This window comes from Myotis lucifugus, unplaced genomic scaffold (genome assembly GCF_000147115.1).
Source record: "Myotis lucifugus unplaced genomic scaffold, Myoluc2.0 scaffold_7, whole genome shotgun sequence".
NCBI classification, from domain to species: domain Eukaryota; kingdom Metazoa; phylum Chordata; class Mammalia; order Chiroptera; family Vespertilionidae; genus Myotis; species Myotis lucifugus.
The window spans coordinates 13,904,165-13,922,987 of NW_005871055.1; the positions used below are offsets into that span (position 1 = coordinate 13,904,165).

General features: G+C 40.9%; 1 protein-coding gene across 1 annotated transcript in view; it reads right to left on the bottom strand.

Annotated features, from left to right (window-relative positions):
- The window catches only part of RUBCNL (RUN and cysteine rich domain containing beclin 1 interacting protein like), an 80,599-nt gene that overhangs the window by 33,030 nt on the left and 28,746 nt on the right, over window positions 1-18,823 (bottom strand). The window contains exons 2-4 of the mRNA XM_023749181.1: window positions 15,999-16,741; window positions 12,931-13,013; window positions 11,999-12,209 (exon numbers count right to left, since the gene is read on the bottom strand). Of these exons, the coding sequence (XP_023604949.1) occupies window positions 11,999-12,209; window positions 12,931-13,013; window positions 15,999-16,518 (814 nt within the window). The 5' untranslated portion in view covers window positions 16,519-16,741. The remainder of the gene's footprint in view (window positions 1-11,998; window positions 12,210-12,930; window positions 13,014-15,998; window positions 16,742-18,823) is intronic.

An 18,823-nucleotide genomic window follows, 5' to 3' on the forward strand; every position in this document is an offset into this window, starting at 1 on the left:
CATTTGCCCTGACCGGGAATCTAACCATGATCTCCTAGTTTATAAGTCAATGCTCAACCACTGAGCCGTGCCAGCAGGGCCCAACCTGCAATTTAAAGAATGCTGACCTACCTCATGGAGTAGCATCTATCACCATAATGTGATTAGGAAGAGAAGATGGTGGCAGAGTAGGCAAATCTTTCTTGTACCTCCTCCTAGGGCCAGACTGGAAATAAAACTAAACTGGGGAACATTCACCTGGAATTACCAACTGAAGTCCAGCTGAAGAGAAGACATAATAAGGAAGGGCAGAAAACACCTGGAGCCTGGAAGGATGGGCGAGGTTACAAGAGGGGCTGACCTAGCTTCCACAGGCGGTAGGCCAAGAGTGAGGAGGAATCTGTCTTATGGCTCTGTCCAGAGCACCAGAGCCAAGAACATCTAGCCATGAAAGGTGGGGGGCTTCTATCTCCTGGGAAGACCAGAGCTGGTTGAAGATAAAGCCACATTTTTTTGTTTTAATTCAGAGCACAGGATTTTTGTTTGTAGCTATTCATGAGGCTTTAATGGAGGAGTGCAAGGTGGACTGGAGATGCCTGAGGAGAGGCTGGGGTGGGAAGCATTGGGGGTAGATGTGAAAAAGTGGCAGCCAGGAGATCTGCAATCTGTCATAATCCCCCAAATTGAAGCGGCCATTTTTCCTGAGATGTGTAGACCCCTCCCAGAAGCCACAGTTCAGGACAAGTCAAATATCCCACCCTAGGGGATACAGCTCGCCCCACCCTCAGGAAACCTGCTTCCACACTCTGCATCTCAATCACTGTAGAGGAGATGGCAGCAGAGGCCAAGCCTGTGGGTTTAAACAGTCTCAGGGAGCCTCAGTGATTGGTTTGGGGGTGGAGCTGTCCACCCCACCATCCTGGGAAGCTGACTGGTTCTCACTCCTCACAGGAGAGCTGATAGAAACTCCCATTTTCTAGCAGATCCCACTAGACTGCATACAAGGATCTCCACCCAGCCAAGGACAGTGAAATATTCTGGAACACTCTCACAGGAGTAGCTCTGGGGAAACACACCCACCACTTTCCGGGGGAGGCAGAGTGCAGGGAAATGAGGAAGTTTGCTAACTGGGTCTTGTGCTGCTAACAAACAGGCCTGAGAGTGCAGCTTGGACCCTCCCATGTGCAGTCAAGTACTGTGGGGACAGACACAAACTCTGGATCACTTAAAGCTTATAACAGATTGCTGAGAGTTAGATATGGACAGCTCTGACATTGGTTAGCACCAAAGTACCTCCCAAGAGGCCCAGACTTGGGAGACAAAGCAGTCAGCCTCAGCCAACAGAAGAGCAGGATCCAAAGGGAGCTCCCAGGAGTCAGTAAACTCTGCTGAGACGAGTGCCACTTCACTTTTTTTTTTTCCTTCATTATCTTCTTTATTGCTTTATTATTTTATCCTTTCTTTTTTCTTTCATATATCTAATTTTTCTTTCATTTTCTTACTCTACTTTTCTTCTTTCTCCTGCTTTCTTTTTTCTTTTTTCTTATTTTTTGTATTTCTATTTTCTCATCTTTTTTCCTTTTCATAATATATTTTCCTTTTTTATTTTATACCATTTTCTTCCCCTATTCCTTATTCTTATTTTCTTTCACCTCTGCACTTTCATATCCCTTTTTTCCCCTTTATTTTCCTTCTTGTAGATTTTTTTATTATTATTCTTGTTCTCTTTCCTAATTCTCTTTTCTTTTATGGTTGCTTTTGTTGTTGTTGTTGTAGGGGCATATTGTATGTTTTTGTTTTGTTTCTTGTTTTGTTGTGTTGTGTTTTTCTTTGTCCTGTCACAATAGCTCGCACAATGTAGTCTGGGATGCACCTCACAGTCAGCCAGCCTGAGAAGAGATCCAAGCCATGAATGGAACAATTGTAATCAAGGCCCAATTACAACAGGAGAGCCCAAATAAACCACACAAAGGACATTCCTAGGGCATCCAGTTCAGAAGATTAAAGAGGCTGCAACACAGAACACTCACTACATAAGGTCAACCCACGAAGATGGGGAAGCACAGCAGTTTGAACACATAGAAACAAATATAAATGGACAGCAAAAATGGGGAGACAAAGAAACAAACCCCAAATAAAAAAAAGGAGGAAACTCCAGAAAAATATTTAAATGAAATGGAGGCAAGCAATTTATTAGACATAGATGTCAAAGTAATGGTTATAAGGATGCTTGAGGAACTTAGTAAGAATTACAAGGAACTAAGTGGGAACTAAAACAGCATAAAAAAAGAAATAGAAATCATGAACAAGACCAGTAAGAAATAAAGAATAACATATCTGATATCAAGAGTAGATGGAATGAGCCAGAAGATCGAATTAGTGATTTGGAAGACAAGGTAGAAAAAGACACTCAATTAGAGCAGCAAAAAGAAAAAAGAATTAAAAAGCAGGAGGATAGTTTAAGGTAACTTTGGGACAACATGAAACAGAACAATATCTGCAACACTGGGGTAAGAGAAAGAGAATAAAATAAGCAAGGTATAGAGAACCTATTTTAAAAAAATAATGCAGAAAACTTCTCTAATCTGGTGAAGAAAAAAGTCACACAAGTTCAGGAAACACAAAGAGTTCCAATCAAGATAAACCTAAGGAGACCCAGTTAAGACACATTGTAATTAAAATGACAAACCTTAAAGACAAAGCATCTTAAAAGCAGCAAGAGAGAGAAAAAAAAATACCTACAAAAGAGTATCCATTAGAATGTGAGCTGATTTCTCAACAGAAACACTTCAAGTCAGAAGGTACTGGCATGAAGTATTCAAAGTAATGAAAAGCAAGGAACTGAACCCAAGACTACTCTATCCAGTAAAGTTATCATTTAAAATTGAAGATAAAATAAAGAGCTTCCCAGACAAAAAAAGGCTAAAGGAGTACATTACCACCTAACTTGCACTGCAAGAAATGTTAAAGGAAGTGCTTTAAGAAGAAGAAGAAATCAAGTGAGAGAGGAACATCATAAGTATTTAAAAAATTGACAATAGGTAAGTACATATCAAGAATAACCTTAAATATAAGTGGACTAAGTGCTCCAATCAATAGACATAGGGTAGATAAATGGATAAGAAAACCTGACCAATATATATGCTGTGTACAAGAGACCTACCTCAGAACAAAAGAATCATTCAGACTGAAAGTGAAGGTATGGGAAAAAATATTCCATGCAAATGGAAATTTTAAAAAAGTTGAGTTAGTAATACTCATATCTGACAAAACAGACTTCTAAACAAAGGCCATAGTAAGAAGCCAGGAAGGACCCTACATAACACTGATAAATATATACACACCCAATAAAATAGTATATATATATACTACTATATGGGAGACTATATGGGAGAAATGTGTTACAATACAGTCACAGTGTCACAGTAGGGGACATTAACACCTCACTGACATCACTGGATAAATCTTCTAGACAAAAAGTCAACAAGGAAACCATGGCCTTCAATGACACGCTAGATCAGATGGATTTAATTGACATTTACAGAACAGTTCATCCCAAAGGGGCAAAATACACATTTTTCTCAAGTGCACATAAATTATTCCAAAAGATAGACCACCTGTTAAGACACAAAATAAGTCTTAACAAATTCAAGAAGATTTAAATCACATTAAGCATCTTCGATTGCAATGGCATGAAACTAGAAATCAGCTACAATAAAAAAAAATACCTCAAAAACAATCAAACACATGGAGACCAAATAGCTTGTTATTAACAATGAATAGATTACCAGTGAGATCAAAGCATAAATCACAAAATTCCTGGAAACAAATAAACACACAACAACCCAAAATTTATGGGACACAGTGAAAGCAGTCCTGAGAGGGAAGTTCATAGCATTACAAGCCTACCTCAACAAATAGGAAAAACTCAAACCTACAACTAAACCTACAACTAAAAGAATTAGAAAGAGAACACAAGAAAAGTCCAAAGAAAGTAGAAGGAAGGAAATAATAAAGATTAGAGTGGAAATAAATGACAGAGACTGAAAAAAGTAAAATTAAAAAGATCAGTAACATCAAGATCTGGTTCTTTGAAAAGATAAATAAGATTGATGAACCTTTAGCCAGACTTATCAGGAAACAAAATAAACAAAATAAAAAATGAAAAAGGTAAAGTAACAATCAACACCACAGAAATACAAAGGATTGTAAGAAAATACTTTGAACATATATATGCAAACAAAGGGGACCACCTGGGCGAAATGATAAATTCCTAGAAACATATAATTTGCCAAAACTCAATCAGGAAAAATCAGAAAACCAGAATAGTTCAAAAACAACTAGTGAAATTGAAGCAATAATAATCCTATCTAATAAAAGAGAAACATGGTAATTAGCCGTACCTCCACTACCCTTCCCATTGGCTAATCAGGGCGATATGCAAATTAACTGCCAGCCAAGATGGTAGCCCGCAGCCAGGCAGCTTGAAGCAAACAGGAGGCTTGCTTGCTTCAGTGACGGAGGAAGCCAACGTTCCCCACCTGCCGCTGCCGGCCTCTGAGTTTGCAGTTTGAAACATTGTTACAAATATAGAAGCTAAACAAAACCCCAGAAACCTGCTTTCAGCCAGCCGGGATCTCAGAGCTGGAGTTGAAACAGTGTTTCGATTATAGAACCCAAACAAACCAGATACCTGCTTTCAGCAGCCGAGGCCTCAGAACTGGAGCCAAGCCTCAGAGCTAAAGCTGGCCCAGAATAAAAAAAAAATGAAAAAAAGGAGCAGTTGGGAGCTTCAGTCACCTGCCAGCCTGAAAACAGCCCTCAGCCCTTCACCCAGGCTGGCCAGGCACCCCAGTGGGGACCCCCACCCTGAAGGGGGTGTGACCAGCTGCAAACAGCCATCATCCCCTCACCCAGGCTGGCCAGGCACCCAAGTGGGACCCCCACCCTGATCCAGGACACCCTTCAGGGCAAACCAGCCGGCCCCCACCAGTGCACCAGGCCTCTATCCTATATAGTAAAAGGGTAATAGGCCTCCCGGCACCGGGATCAGCGTGACAGGGGGCAGCGCCCAAACCCCCTGATCGCCCTGTGGCTCTGTGTGTGACAGGGGGCGGGGCCACAACCTCCCTATCCGCCCTGCTCTGTTCGTGACAGGGGAAGGTGCCCCAATCCCCTGATCAGCCCTGCTCTATGCCTGATAGGGGGGAGCTCCCCAACCCCCTGATCGCCCTGCGGCTCTGTGTGTGACAGGGTGCGGCACCCCAACCCCCCCCACCCCCCACAGGCCCTGCTCTGTGTGTGACGGGGTAGAGCCATAACCTCCCCATCGGCCCTGCCCTGAGTGTGACAGTGGCGGCGCCCCAACGCCCTGATCGGCCCTGCTCTGTGGCGATAGAGGGCGGCGCCCAACCCCCCTGATCGGCCCTGCTCTGTGTGTGACAGGGGGCGGTGCCCCAACTCCCCTATCGGCCCTACTCTGTGAGTGACAGGGGGGAGCTCCTCAACCCCCTGATTGGCCCTGCTCTGTGCGTGACAGGGGGTGGTGCCGCAACCTCCCCATCGACCCTGCCTTGAGTGTGACAGGGGGCGGTGACCCAACCCCCCAATTGGCCCTACCCTGAGCGTGACTGAGGGTGGCATCACAACCTCCCAATCTGTCCTGCTCTGTGCATGACAGGGGGCAGCGCCCCAAATCCCCAATTAGCCCTGCTCTGAGCTCGACCAGGGGCTGCACCTAGGGATTGGGCCTGCCCTCTGCCACCCGGGAGCAGGCCTAAGGCAGCAGGTCGTTATCTCCTGAGGGGCCCCAGACTGCAAGAGGGCACAGGCCAGGCTGAGGGACTCTCCCTCCCCCCCGAGTGCACAAATTTTTGTGCACCGGGCCTCTAGTAATAATAATAATAATAATAATAATAATAATAATAAAAATCTGCCAGCAAACAAAAGCCCTGGTCCAGAGGACTTCAATTGGAAGTTTTATTAATATTCGAAGAACTAACATCTATCTTTCTCAAACTACTCCAAAAAGTCCAAGAGAAAGAAACACTTTCAAGCTTTTTTTATGAGGATTGCACTATCCTAATTCCAAAACCAGATAAAGACACTACAAAGGAAGAAAATTACAGGGCAATAACCTGCTGAACATAGATGCTAAAATCCTCAACAAAATATTAGCAAATCAGATCCAGCAATATATTAAGTGGGATTTATTGCAGGGATGAAAGAATGGTTTAATATTTGCAAATTAATAGACATAATGGACCACATAAACAAAATGAAGGATAAAAATCATATGATCATATCAGTAGATGTAGAAAAAGCATTCAACAAAATACAGCACCCATTTATGATAAAAACTCTCAGCAAAGTGGGAACAGAGGGATCATACCTCGACATAATAAAAGCCATATATAACAAACTACAGCCAATATCATACTCAATGGGCAGAAACTAAAAGCATTTTCTTATTCTTTTTAAAATATATTTTTATTGATTTCAGCGAGGAAGGGAGAGGGAGAGAGAGTAGAAACATCATTGATGAGAGAGAATCATTGATTGACTGCCTTGTGCCCGCGCCACACTGGGGATTGAGCCCACAACCCGGGCATGTGCCCTGACCAGGAATCCAACTGTGACCTCCTGATTCATAGGTCGACACTCAACCATTGAGCCACTGTGGCCAGGCAAAACTAAAAGCATTTTCCTTAAGATCAGGAAAAAGACAGAGATGTCTGCTTTCACCACTCTTATTCAAGATAGTACTGGAAGTTCTAGCAATAGCTATCAGACAAGAAGAAGAAATAAAAGGCATCCAAATTGGAAAGGAGGGAGTAAAACTGTCATAATTTGTAGATGGCATGATATTGTATATAGAAAACCCTAATGACTCCACCCAAAATCTACTAGATTTAATAAATAAATTCTGCAAAGTAGCAAGATACAAAATTAACACCCAGAAATTGATGGCATTTTTATACACCAGTAATAAACCCTCAGAAAGGGAAAGTAAAAAAATATATATACCATTTACAATTACAACAAAAGAAAATAAGATACCTGAGAATAAACATAACCAATGAGGTAAGAGACTTGTACTCAGAAAACTACAGGACATTAAAAAATGAAATAGAGGGAAATACAAACTGCCGGGAACAAATTCCAGCATGTCATAATTTCAAGAGTTTCATCAAAAGGTTGATGAGACTTGGGGACTCAACAGGGTTGAGTCACACATGTAGTCACCAGCTGAGAATGGCTAAAGGCATTTCCCCAAACCTGAATAGGATACATTAAATTGATTGTGGCTGCCAGACAGTTAAAGGGCATCTTAATCTACATGTTATTGCCTCCTACTGGCCAAATGCCTGAACAGCCGTAGGCTAATTCCCCCGTTCTGACAATGGACTCTGTAACAAACCCTGACCCTTTGAAGTGTATATCTTTGCTTCGCCTCAGGACAAGTTGTGTTAATAAAAAGCAGGGGGTCCTGGGGACAGAGAGAACCTAAGACCTTAGACTTAAGACCTGGATCTTAGCTCCTTTAGCTAAGCTCCTCTGACCCCCAGTGCCTTTCAAAATATATTTCGTCTCCGGATTCTTTATTAGTCTCTGGATTCCTATGTCATCTACGCACAGCCCCTTCTCCAGATTCCTGAACCCTTCTTGATGCTGGGACAAGAACCCCGGCAACAAACAAGTAGAAGCATATACTATGTTCATGGATTAGAAGAATTAATATTATTCAAATGTCCATTCTACCCAAAGCAATCTACACATTCAACACAATCCATATTTAAATGTCAATAGCATATTTCTCATATCTACAACAAATACTCCAAAAAGACCCCGAATAGCCACAGAAATCTTGAGAAAGAAGAACAAAGTTAGAGAGATCATGATACTAGATATTAAACTATACTACAAAGCCATTGTAATAAAACAACCTAGTATTGGCACAAGAACAGGCATATAGACCAATGCAACAGGACAGAGACTCCAGAAATCAACCCATGCCAATATGGTCAATTAATATTTGAGAAAGTCTGTAGAAGCATACAATGGAGTAAAGACTGTCTCTTTAATAAATGGTGTTTGGTAAATAGGATAGGTATATGCAAAAAAGAAAAAAGGAAGGAAGGAAGGAAGGAAGGAAGGAAGGAAGGAAGGAAGGAAGGAAGGAAGGAAGGAAGGAAGGAAGGAAGAGAGGGAAAGAAAGACTAGACCACCAACTTATACCATACACAAGAATAAACTCAAAATGAATAAAAGACTTAAATGTAAGTCATGAAACCATAAAAATCCTAGAAGAAAACATAGGCAGTAAAATCTCAGACATCTCATGTGGCAGTATTTTCACCAAAACATCTCCTAGGGCAGTGTCGGCAAACTGCGGCTCGCAAGCCACATGCAACTCTTTGGCGCCTTGAGTGTGGCTCTTCCACAAAATACTGACTTCTGCAAATGGGCCATGAAGTTTCAATCGCACTGTACATGTGCGCCCGCACGGTGGTATTTTGTGGAAGAGCCACACTCAAGGGGCCAAAGAGCCGCATGTGGCTCGCGAGCCGCATTTCCAACCTTTGTTCTCTAGGGCAAGAGAAAAACAAATGGAAAAAATAACAAATGGGACTACATCAAACTAAAAAGCTTCTGCCCAGAAAAGAAAACCATCAACAAAATTAAAAAGGAACCTACTGTATGGCTGAATAGGAAAACATATTCGCCAATAATACATATGATAAGGGTTTATTTTCCAAAATATACAAAGAACTCATACAACTCAACACCAGGAAGACCATCTAATTTAAAAATAGGCAGAAGACATACAGATGGCCAATAGACATCTGAAAAAATGCTCAATGTCACTAATCATCAGAGAAATGAAAATTAAAATGACAATGAGATATCACCTCACACCTGGCAGAATGGGTACCATCAATAAATCAACAAGCAATTACTAGCAAGGATGTAAAGAGAAGGGAACCCTAGTACACTGCTGGTGGAAATGCAGACTGGTTCAGACATTATAAAAGAGAATGGAGGTTCCTCAAAAAATTAAAAATGGAACTGCCATTTGACCCAGCAATCCCACTTCTCAGAGTATATCCTGAGAATCCCGAAACACAATCAGAATAAATATATGCATGCTTATGTTCATAGCAGCATTACTTACAATAGCTAATATCTGGAAACAGCCCAAGTGCCCATCTGTAGATGAGTGGATAAAAAAGCTGTGGTACATTTACATACTGGAATACTATGTGGCTATAAAAAGAAGAATCTCTTGCCCTTTGAGACAGCATTGAGGGACCTGTAGAGTATTATGTTAAGCAAAATAAGCCATTTAGAGAAAAACAAATTATCACATGATATCACTTATATGTGGAATCTAATGAACAAAATAAATTGATGACAAAATAGGTCCAGCAGTATGGATGCATGGAACAGAATAATAAATCTCTAATGGTGGGGTTGGGAGGGGACAGGAAGAGATTAACAAAAGAACATATATGCATATATTCATAAGCCATGGACACATATAATAGTTTGGGGAAGGCCTGGGGTGGGGCAGAGGTTGGGTGGAGGGGGTCAAAAAGGGAGAAAACGAGAGATAGCTATAATACTGTCAACAATAAAAAAATAAGAATAATAAAAAAATTTTTAAAGAATGATACTTAATACTAGTAGAAGATAAATATTTTATTTGGATGGTAGGAATATTTTTAAATTTCTTTAACATATATATTTTTAAAATTTCATCTAAACATTAGTATTCAACCATTTAATACATTTTTTAAATACCTATTTCAAACAAGGCACTATGCTGAATGCAAATACAAATAAGATAAATCTCATCTATCAAAGAATTTAAGGAAACACAGTTGTGTGCCATGGGCTTTAAGAAGTTTAGAGGTGAGATCCACATTGCACAACTCCAGGGGAAGACACGAGCCTAGACAATTAGAGAGCATTCCAGAGCACAACTTATGTTCCATCCCATATGAATGGTACTCCTCTCCTGATGAAAATCAGGAACACGTCACAGTGCTGGTGGCAAAAAAATGCTTTTGAAGAATGGGAATGATGAAGGAACTAATGTGTGTTCCAAGAGAGCCTCGCTGAAGTAAAGGGAGGTAGGCCAGAGCTTATGAGAAATGTCTACAAACAAGTATAACAGGCTAGTATAACTGAAGCCTATGTTACAACAGAAATAGCGGGATATGCCTGCTGAGAAGGTAGGGAGAAGCTGGTTCCCAGAAGGCTAAAAATCCCAAGATTAAATATGGAACAAACTCAGCAGGCCACTTTAGAGGACTGGAGAGACAGATGTGTGTAGGGTCAATAATAAGGGAAAAGAGTGTGAAAGCAAAGAGAGAAAATTAAAGGCAGCAGATACATATGGAGGACCTAAATGCAGTTCTTACAAAATGACTGGCCAGAGGGCTGCTGCAGGTAAAAGGCAGGAATGGAGAATGGATGGAGGGGATGTCACTATTACTGAGAAGTCAGAATTGATTTGTTCACTAACTAGAAACTGGACAGAGGTACAGGCACAAGGAAGAAGAAAGAGTCAAAGATAGTGTGCTGAAATATGAACCACATGCCTTTTCTCTCCACCGGTGGCCTCAGAGGGGATCACAATCTATATTGCATTCCCTGGCCAAACTGGTCACACAGCTAGCTGACCAGCTATGGACACCCAATTAAAGCAGGTGCCACCACATGCTCTTTCTGGTAGCCTAGACTTGGGGTCCAGCAAGACTAGGCTGAGCTGTGAGGCCCTGACTGAGAAGTCAAGGAGATAGCAGACAAAAACAAGGGCTAAGGGGTGGGTATGGATGAAGAAGTCAGGCTGTGGAAAAGGGGGAATGAAGCAACTACATGCAGGAAGAGTAGCAATTGCATTTTGTTGCCTCAGAAAATACAGATGCCAGAGCTGCCTCTTTACTGGTCAGTTTTATATTTCCCATCACTGGGTTCAATGAGGATGCTCTATATACTTTCTAAATAATGTTCCTTTTAATTTGAGCTAGGTAGTGGATTCAACAACAATTTATTACACACCTATTTTATGCCAGGCATTGTGTTCTATATGTACCACACGGAGTGAGTGCTTCTCTCCTGAAAGGGTCCTGATTAAAATGCCAGGTAAAGGAAGTCAAAAGGAAAAGCAAGCATTCATTTTTAATCTTTTTTTTTCTTTTTTCTGAAAGGGGCTTGTGAGGGAGTGATAGAGAGATGACTGGTTTAGACATGTTAAGTTAGAGATCCTGGGAGGCCATTCAGGTGGACATGTTCCACAGATCCCAGCAATATTGAGCAAGCACGTAAAAGAGTTGCAGGACTAAAAACACAGATGTGAGAGATGTCAACAGAGAGGGAATAATGGAAAGATGTTGCAGTGGATAAAATCTCATGGTAGAAAGAGAAGAATCTAGGACTGAAGCAGGACTCACACTTAAGAAATGGTAAGAAAATGACAAATCCTATCTTCAGTTCTCAGCTTATTTATCCTCCCCTCCAGGAAGAACTCCCTGGAGCTCCTTCTACTCTGGGACCCGCTGCACTGGGTCCCTGCCTATGATCCCACACAACCTGGGCTCCACCACGAGAGCTCCTGGAGGGAAGGAGCACATCTTGTTGCCTGGTGATGCCCGGCACCCAGCACCTCTCAGGCTCCTTGTTTGTGGAATGAATGAAAGAGGACTTGGAAAGGAAGAAGAGTTAAGAGAATGCTATGTGACAGAAAGCAAAGGAAGATGGAAAATTTCAGCCACTGCCAAAAGGAAAATTAGGATGAAGTCCAAGAAAACCAACAACACATCGATTTAACCATGGAGTGGAGTATGCTAATCAGTCCCAAACCCAAATGGCACATATGATGAGGATAATATGCTAGTAGGTTATTTCAGAAGTTTTAGACAAAGGATTTAAAGACATACTTCCAGATTTGACAGAGAAGATAAATATGTGTAGAGATTACAGCAAAAAGCTTTCTCATATTTGCCCCACTTGCCTTCATAGCCACTGTTTGAAAAAGTGGAAGACCCGGATTCTTGTTTTATATTGGTATAAAAGGTCACTTCAGAGTCACTTCGATCATTCCCAAGTGACCCACTGGCTTCTTCTATACTCCAGTTCTCTGTGTGCTGTTGACTCAGGATGTTACACTTCATTTTCTCCATTGCTGATATAATCATATCTGCAGCATAAAAGTGGGCATTTTCCTATAGAAAAAAATCATCAGTTAAAATACAAAAGGATAATCAACTTTTTTTCATTGAGGTATATTACATTTTTAAAAATCAAGAAGCCGGCACTCTCCTTCCCAGGGTCACACCTGTGCCTTTCCCTTTCCTTTTCCTTCCCTCTCCCACACCACCCTCCCTTCCCGCCTCTCCCCCACTCCAGGCACATTACCATTAGCTTTCTCACTCTCAAGCTCCAAGAGCTCTTCCTTTACCTCCATAAATTCTCTCCTAAGCCCGTTTCTTCTAGGAATTACTTTTTCTACCTCTGTAGTTTACCAAATAAATATTCTCTTACAAAATAAAAATAAAAATCAAGAAGCCATATTTAAATGGAGTTAATTAGAGGTTATTATGTAAAGTATAGCCCATATCTTCCAGACATAAGACTTAGTCCACTGCAATCAATAAACAACCCAATTTGAATTTCTTGTGATATAAAACCCTAGGTTGGTGATGGCCCAATGGTTGACATCATTCATCAATCATGGCAGACTTTCCAGCTGAGCATAGACACTGACTCAGAACCCTTCTCAGCTTGGGGCTCTTGGCAGCCTCCACCTCTATCAATCAAATGCTGAAATGAAACCTACTTGCCATGCCTCATGAAGTGAAATTTCCAAATTTAAATTATAACAGCACTATCTAAAGGATTAACACTCTTTGTGGCATAAAAAAAATGTAAAAGTAAAATATTCACCTTTTCTACATCAACTGGATGCACAAATGCTTCTGCTGAGAAGGAAATTAATGAAATGCTTCTTCTATTGATTTGAACAGCACCTGACAATACAGCAAGTTATTAAAAATAGAGAAAAAGAAGTCCAACGATTATTTAAGAAAACAAAATAATTCTAGAGAGTGGCTTTTAAATATTGTTGTTGTTTTTTAATTAGCACAACTCTAGAGTAAATTAGGATAACAAAAGAAGAATGCACCTTCTGGTGGTAAGGCTTGCAGATATTGTCTTAAAGGTTATCATTCTACAAGAGGCCATTGGAACAATAAGAACACATGGAAGAACCCTGGCATGGAGGAGGCCAGTGAGGCAGAAAGAGAAGAGAGTCATGGAAACTACCTAAAGGAGATGAAGAAAGGTGAGAAGAAACAGTCTAGAAACAGCCATAAGAATCATGGAATCACTTCTCTAACTCACTGAAATTGACCAAACTTCCTGTTTGCAAAAACAAAGTATCTGAAAAATGTCAGCTTTGTTTCACTAAAATGGTCTTCCTCCAATCAAAAACAAGAAGAAACTGCAGAAGGTATATTCAGCTGACTCATCTAGTCTGTACCCTTAAGCAACTCCATTACTGGCAATGAACACCAGCAAAACACATGTGATTTCTTATTGTAGCATTTAAGTCAAAACATTTTTGTGAGAGCCATAAAAGCTGGCTTGTCCCAATCCACTAAATTAGAAGAAAATGCTGCCAATGTCTTGATGATTATACAGCTCTCAGGGTGACAGAGAGACAAGCAGGATCACTCAAATCCCTTGCCTCATCTTCAAGGAAGCCACTGTTCCATGGAAAACTTTTTTTTTTATTATTTTAGAGAGAGAGCTAGAAACAGCAATGATGAGAGAGAATCATTGATAGGTTGCTTCCTGCACGCCCCATAATGGGGATTGAGCCCGCAACCTGGGCATGTGCCCTGTCCAGGAATCGAACCGTGACCTCTTGGTTCTTAGGTTGATGCTCAAACACTGAGCCATGCCGGTCGGGGCCATGGAAAACTTTGAACCTCTTAGAATCAGAAGCCATCTGGAGTGGGCAAAATTTTTCAGAAAAGAGCAACTAACTAGTATATATTGTAGGATATGAGGTCCATATGGCATTTGTTCCAACTACTCAGTTTTTCCACTGTAGTGAGAAAGCAGCTATAGACAAAACAAGCAAAGTTGTTATTTATAAAATCAGGAGGCTGGCTGAATTTGACCCAGTCATAGTTTTTGGACCCTGAACATAGAGAAAAGCACAGAGATGAATCAGACAGTGTAGATTCCAGTTCCAGCTCTCCATGCACCAGCTGTGTCTATGCATTAAAATTTCCTCATCCCTAGAACTGGGGTAATTATCTACTAAGTTAAAAAAGTAAAGAATGTGAAAGTGCTTTGTAAATGTGTAGATCCTATGCAAATGAAGGAACTGTGGAATTGTTTCTGACAGCTCAAGGGGTCTTTCCCTACCATTTTATCTAGCAAAGGAAAACCCTGCTGCTGCCACTGGAGATGCAACAGTCACAGGAAAATCCCACGTCGTAGAGGCAAATGCCTGTTCTCCCCATTGCTGCCACCCACGCCAGAAAGAGCCTGATCACTCAGGATTTTTTTTTAATCCCATGGAATGAATCCCTTAACCAAGTTAAAGAAATACTCCTAAAAGAAAGAGTGGTTTTTTAAAGGTACTTAGATAGATTGTTTGGGCTGGGGTACCTATTTTCTATAAAGACAAAGTTACAGGATAATTTAAAATTGCAGAACCACTTCTAGGCAGTGATATAACAAATTATTTGGGTCACGGGTACACTAGGCCCTAAAGAGACCCTCCTGTCACTATATAACTTGTCATAGTGGTGGTGGTTTGCAGGGGAGAGGGCTTTCCCTTTTCTCCATGTTCTCCTCACTCTCCCCTGTGAGGCAATCTAGTAGGAGACTAACCTCTTATCTGGCAACCACTAAATTTGCAAATTACTCTTTGCCTGAGAACTATCCCAGCAGATGAGCAAAAAGACAGAAAAAAGTCAATAATCAAAGTGTTTTATTTTGCTCAAATTTGGTTCTTATTCAGTTAGTCCATTGAAAGATTGCCCAAAATCTGCTATTCTTCAGCAATGATTAATGTGTTGAAGACTATCATCATCTCTGACTTTTCAAAGTTTCGAATAGAACAAATAAACCCCATATTTTAGCAAAGGGGAGGACTGGTTCCTGATAGTGAGATATAAATACATACAAGCATACACACATACAAACTTACACACAACACATGGGCAGCTTTTAAAATTGTTTTGACAGAAAAAACTTCATTGACTACTTGAACTAGAGTTCTAACAGAAATATAAATTAATGCAAAGCATGAATATAAAATAGTGAATATTTTAAAGTAAAGTAAACATGCTATAAATTATAACAATAGCTAATTTATTGACTCCTCGGTGGCATTTTGCATGGATTATCTCCTTTTAGGAATTTCAGTATTTTAGGAATATGTGCATTACCTCATAGCAATGGGAGCCCTTAATTCCTATAACCTTTGGGAACATGTGGTTACTATTTTTAAAACTGACTGTTTTCTAGTCACACTCTATCCAAGTAGATATAACAGGAAAGGCAAGTCCATCTCCTAGTAAGTACTGGTTTGCTGGTGTGCAATGGAGCCCATTCTTTCTGGAAACACCAGCACAGTGGATTGAGAGTACTTCCAATGCCCTGCCTAGCAGGCAATTTCATAGGCTGGAAGTCCCTGAAGGCACACACCAGTTCAAAATTAACTGGTGATGTTGATTATCAACTACGTTGAGCTAGGATGGCATTTCCCTGCAGTTTAAGGAGAAAGGAAATACTTGATTTCACAGCTGTAACGGTCCAGGTAGATGGGCCAAAAACAATATTAAATGAGTTAATGCACTGGCTTCTGGTCTAAGAGTAAACCCATGACATTTTTTTTTATGAGGAAGACAGTGGGGCAGGCTTTAGACCTTTAGACCAAGACAAAGCAAGTGTGTGAATGGACAAGAATGAGGAAAGTCCCTGACTAAAGTTACCTTCGTCAGTGGAAGCTGTCAGGTGAGAAGGCTTGAAACAAGCACTGTCAGCTTCAGAACATAGGGAAGCAGTCAAAATCTTGGAGCTTGTGCACGGAGACATCCAAGGAGAGCGTCCTGGGGGCACTGCCCGCTCTTGTGTGGGGTTAAAAGAAAAGTCACTACTCTTTTTACCTGAGCTTCCCATGGAGCCCACAGTGTCCTTCCACAACGATGTCTCCACCATGGAGTTCTTGAGAGACAATGGTGAAGTGCCCAAGGGAGAGGTAGCATCCCCCACAAAGTTGCTGCCAATGTTCCCCACTGTTGGCACCTGAAGCGGCAAGTCCTGCAGCTGAGGCTGCAGATCCTGGGGGTTAATCCAGGCAGCTTTGTGCCTCGTGAACCTGACGTCTGATGGGCAAGAGGGGTAGTCAGTGTCCAGGAGGTGGGGTGAACCATCAGTGTCACCAGAGTCATCACTCACCCCTTCCCAGGGCTCCACAGGAAAACCCTGCTGGCTCGAGGACTGTGACACCATCTTTCCAGGCTCAGGGCTGATGTAAAATTCCGTTATCGTACTAGATCAGGGCTTTGAACTCACCATGTGCCAGCAAGAGGGCTGGAGGGTTTATCTGCAGTGAGTAAGAATCATTCAAGATAAATGAGGGCTCAACCATATTTTTAAAAGCAATTTCCGTTGAGGATGTAAAAAATAAAGAGTTTGTACTTCACCCTAAATAACACAGTTAATCCATTTGGATCTATAAGTCAAAAAGTAAAATAAAATCAGTGTGGTGAAGGCCTGGGGTGCAGAGCAGAGGCAGGTTAGAAAAGGACAATGGGGGAAAAGGGGGACGTTTGTAATACTTTCAACAATAAAGATAAAAAAATAAAATAAAATCTGTCATAAACTAGCAGAAAACATGGGGGTAAAAAAGGATTTTCTAAACATAAAAATAATTGAAATATTATTTTCAATAATAAAAATAATTGAAACAAATATTATAAGGATAAAGTTGTATAATGATACTGTTGATAAAACAGATAAAAATGTAAAACACCCATGCATTATTCCAATAAAAGTAAATGTCAAAACCAAATTGGGAATATTATCTAGAAGTAAAAGCACATTTTCATAGTTTCTTATTTTTATTTAGTTTGTGTTTGTATTTCAACAAAGTAGACAATGGCACATGAGATTCTGAACAATCAATAGCACTAAAAACTTTGTTACAGCCCTGACTGGTTTCGCGCAGCAGATAGAGCATTGGTCCCGGGTTCGATTCCAGTCAAGGGCATGTACCTTTGTGGCGGGCACATCCCCAGTGGGGGGTGTGCAGGAGGCAGCTGGTAGATGTTTCTCTCTCATCAATGTTTCTAACTCTCTATTCCTCTCCCTTCCTCTCTGTGAAAAAGCAATAAAATATATTTTAAAAAAACTTTGTTTCATGTAATTTACATTAGCATATAATGTTTATATTATAATAGAAATATAAATTTATGATTAGTTTATCATAACTAAAGAACACAGTACAGCAAGGAACAGCAGCCTCCTGTTCACCACACCCTCTGTCTGAGGAACAGCAGCTGTGTGTGAAGCCTCCCCCCACCAGCCAGAGGAACCACCACAGCAGTGAACAGCACCTACCACAGGAGCTGCTCCCAACTGAGGAGCAGCTGCTACCACAACCGCCCGAGGAGCAACCGCAGCCCGAGAAGCCACTGCCACCCAGGGAGCAGCCACTGAACGACTCAACATCTAGATATCTTGGTGAGATCAAACATGGGTAGACAAAGAAACCCCAAAGGAAAGAAAAGGAGGACTCGCCAGAAAAGCAGCTAAGTGAAACCAAGGCATGCAGCATGACAGAAAAAGAATTCAGATTAAGGGTCCTAGAGTGCATAAACCGGATGGAGGAAAAAAATCAACAACTTATGTAACAATCAAAAAGAAATGGATGAAAAAATCAACAAATTATGTAAGAACCAAGAAGAAATGAAGAGTGATATAGCTGCAATAAAAAACACCATTGAAAGTTTCAACAGTAGACTAGGAGAAGTGGAGGACCGAATTAGCGAATTAGAAGACAGGGAAACAAAACACAACCAAACTGAACAGCAATTGGAGAAAAAAATTAAAAGACAGGAGGAGAGCCTTAGGGAGCTAAGGGGCAACATGAAACAAAACAACATACGAATAATAGGAGTGCCAGAACACCAGAAAGAGGAACAAGACTTAGAAAACCTATTTGAAGAAATAATATCAGAAAACTTCCCTGAAGTGGGGAAGTAAAAAGTCACACAAGCACAGAGAGTCCCAAAAAAGGTGAACCCGAAAAGACCAACACCAAGACACATCATAATTACCATGGCAAATGCTCAGGACAAAGAGAGAATCTTAAAGGCTGCAAGAGAGAGACAGAAAGTTACATACAAGGGATCTCCCATTAGATTATCAAATGATTTCTCAACAGAAACACATCAAGCCAGAAAAGAATGGACAGAAATTTACAAAGTGATGCAAAGCAAAGGACTGAATCCAAGAATACTCTATCCAGCAAGGCTATCATTCAAAATTGAAGGGGAAATAAGAAGCTTCACAGACAAAAAAAGGCTAAGGGAGTTTATCACCACCAAGCCAGCAATGCAAGAAATGCTAAAGGGACTGGTGTAAAAGAAGAAATAAAAAGCTCAGAAGAAAACAGCCACAAAAAATGGAAATGGCTACAAACAAGTACCTTTCATAATAACTTTAAATGTAAATGGACTAAATGGTCCATCAAAAGGCATCGAGTGCTGATGGATAAACACATGACCCATATATTTGCTGTCACAAGAGACCC